This window comes from Hipposideros armiger, unplaced genomic scaffold (assembly GCF_001890085.2).
Source record: "Hipposideros armiger isolate ML-2016 unplaced genomic scaffold, ASM189008v1 scaffold_470, whole genome shotgun sequence".
NCBI classification, from domain to species: Eukaryota; Metazoa; Chordata; class Mammalia; order Chiroptera; family Hipposideridae; genus Hipposideros; species Hipposideros armiger.
Window position 1 is genome coordinate 241,446 of NW_017731820.1, and position 3,483 is coordinate 244,928.

General features: G+C 37.2%; 1 protein-coding gene across 1 annotated transcript in view; it reads left to right on the forward strand.

Moving 5' to 3' along the window:
• Positions 1–3,483, forward strand: part of CNTNAP2 (contactin associated protein 2) — a gene marked incomplete at its 5' end in the record, with an annotated part of 1,134,943 nt that overhangs the window by 240,916 nt on the left and 890,544 nt on the right. The window contains one exon of the mRNA XM_019666439.1: positions 2,723–2,926. Within this exon, the coding sequence (XP_019521984.1) occupies positions 2,723–2,926 (204 nt within the window). The remainder of the gene's footprint in view (positions 1–2,722; positions 2,927–3,483) is intronic.

Sequence of the window (3,483 nt, forward strand, 5' to 3'; positions counted from 1 at the left end):
CTTAATTCTGGGGAGTGATAAGCCATCAGGGTCATGGGGGGCAAAAAAGGTGGCATGTCCCAAAATAACCACAACATATTATTAGATGTGAAATAAAATTTTACTGTATTTTTGTAGGGAATAGAACTACATTCTGGAGTTTAGAGTATCTCAGACTCTCTTAAAAGTGAACGATATATGTTGTCTACGTATCATAGATTATTTCTAGGAATTTTGTAATTTCAAGGCCAACTCTAAGATCACAACCACACACCGGTATTGTGCCAGCATTTGACCCATTCACAGAAGACACCTTTGATTTCATCATGTGAGTGATCTCGCTTGCAAAGCATTTGGCCAGTTTCTCAACTGACCATTGGCCACTGACCATTTGTAAGGCGAGGCTTGGTCTGCCTGTTTTTTGGTAATAGCCTAGGACTGTCTGAAGAAATAAACTGTTTCTGTCACTTTTTCCTTTGCCCTAAATATAAGGAAGAAAGGAATCAACATTTGCATAAGTCACTATTCTGTACTTGGAACTGAAGGTGGATTTTGATTTAGGAGAAGATATAGGAGGGGTGAATTCTTCTTTTTATCTGAGCTCAGGGAACATTCACCTCCTGAGAGATGAATGGGGAATATTTTAAGTCAATTAATATATATTGAAGGCATATAAAACAATGATGTGTCTATTATTCAGCTGTCACTGAGAGGAAATTGACTGCAAATTTACTTTCTAGAGTTCAGAATTTATTCCTTTCTTCTGACTTTTCATGTATGCACTCTTTAAGATGAAAAGTAATTTCTACCAACTGCTGGATTATAAATTCAACCTGGAGTCTGATAATCAGATTCCACTTTTTCTCTCTTTTATCTCTCATCACCGATGATAAAGCTATGGCACTTGGAATTCAGCTGTGACAGTAGAGTTGATTAAGCTGAAGTTTAATTGGTTTTGCAGTGTTAGCAGAACCCAAATTTAATGGCTGATTTTTTCCCCCATAGGAAAATAAACCTCTGTGATTCACAGTCTCAGAGAACAGAATTCTGTTGATTATAAAAGTCTTTTTTATGGACAGTGAAGATTATTAGAATTTAAACTTCAAAGTTATTATTTTTTTCTGAACTTTTCAGAAGGCAAGAATTCTCTAAACTGTTGTTTAAACACATAAATATTTGAGGTAATGGGGTCAATGTTTTTAAAGGATTGAAAATCCATCAGTAATTTGAAGGAAGAACTTAGATTGACTTATAAGTAATGTTTACAATGTGTGTTCATGACAGTCATTTTATAGAGTTAGGTAAGAGCACAACTTATCACGGCAAGTCGTGCACCGAGAGAGTCACTGTAGCTGTGGATGGATGTTCTGGACCTCAGCTGAAGCTGCAGTGGGGCAGCATCCTCTCGTTACGGGAAAACCAAAGTATTCCTTGTGGTGATTGGAGTGAGCAAGCACCAGAACGCGAGGACGTGACATGAGAAAAGGTTTCTCTGACGGGCTTTCAACTTGCTGTGATTTTGTTCCCCTGTCTCTCTGTGGAGTGCGTTGGCAGGACCTTGCCCCAAACTGAGAGGCAGTTTCATCCAGTCTTGTCATTCCAGAGTCATTAGAGCTATCCAGTTTGACTAGGTTTTCTGTGATTTCAGATGAAAAGCTAAAAGAAATGGGTCTGTAAAATTATTTTTAAGGACAAAGGCTTAATTATGGTAACTCAGCTTCTGTTTGTACCTAGAACTTGATCTGAGTACAAATTGAAGCTGGCTCAAAGCTGATGACAATTCATCTTCGAGCCATTCTATGGATAGGAAACCCATAACCAATAGGGCATAATGAATAAGACCATCTCACTTTCCATTTTGGTGTGAATAAGGAGCAGTTATGAAGCACATCCCCACCATCACCTGTTTCTGAGGATGGTAGCAAAATTGTCCATACTTCTAAAAAGGTTATGTAATTTCATGTCTTCAATGCTGTTCCCTAAAATCAAATTATATAGTCACAGTATAGACTGGATATGTGTTCCCTAACCTCATTTATGGGTGAGGATGTCTTTGTTCAGTGTAGTAAGAAACCTGGGTAGCTCAATTCTTGCTCCAAAAGCTAGGAACTAACAAGGAATCTCAGACATGAGGCCCCGGAGCAAGTGGAAGGAACCTTCTGAAAGTTCAATTAGCCGTAAATTCTGAGCGCTGTTATACAGGGCGCACTCAAAATGTAGTAGAGTATAAAAACCATTAAAAAATAAGTGTGCCGTCAAACCCTGCATTCCAAGCACTTTCATTTTTCTGTCAAAGAAAAGCTAATTTGTGGGTAAAATGTGTATTTAAAAACTGTAAGTATTAGTTTTTAAAAGGAAAACATTGAAGTCTCATAATACCTCAAGGATTAAGAATCTTACTCTTTTCAAGTAAACTCTAGTCTCTTAGATTTGAAATGTATAACTCAATGACGGAATTTATGTTGTTAATATTATAATTGAAGTAAAAATTTATGTTGACAGAGGTTTCTGTGATCATCCTTTATGACTGTTTCCCATACAATTCACTTCAGGACACACAAATGAACCAAAAGAAGAAATAGAACAAGAACCCAGGACTCCAGATTTCTCAGGGAAAAAAACAAAAACAAAAACAATTATTGCTCATTTATTCTATGTAGACACTGGTGGGAAGTGGGTATACTTCACCCTGGATGAGAACATTCAGTTACTGATGTACAATGTTATCTGTTTCTTATTTTAGGGGCAGCTGTTATCAACTTTGATGGCCATGTTGTGTTACCATATAGATTCAGAAACAAGAAGATGAAAACACTGAAAGATGTCATTGCCTTGAAATTTAAAACCACTGAAAGCGAAGGTGTGATCTTGCACGGAGAAGGACAGCAAGGGGATTACGTCACTTTGGAACTGAAAAAAGCTAAGCTGGTCTTCAGTTTAAACCTCGGTACGTTCTGACTATTGACATTGTTCTTTCCGTTTGTGTCTATTCCTGTTGGTGAAATGCTAATGTTTAATCCTTTAAATTATAAAAGTGCCCACATTGTTATCAATTTATTTTTACTCCATGGTGGTTGGTACATGTTGATATACTTATTCATTCAGAAAGCATTTATTAAACACCTGAGCCGTGAAGGTGTGTTCTATTATAGCACCTGGGAACATTGGTGAAAACACAGACAAGGTCCTTGAGTTCACGAAGCTTATGACATAGTGGGGAGTCCAACATTATATTTTCTATTATTATTTTAAAACAACTGAATAAAAAAAATGACTTCAAATAATGGTAGGTGCAGTGGATCCTTGAACAACACGGAAGTTAGAGGCTCCAAAATCCCCCTTCCATAGTAAAAAATCCATGTATAACTTTAGATTCTGTAGTTGGCTCTTTGCGTCTCCAAATGTAATCAACCATGAATCGAAAAGACTGTTTTCTGTCCAAGGCAGGGAATCTGAGTTGGGGAATGCAAAACTTTGTTTTCAGTCCATGGTTGGTTGAGTTCA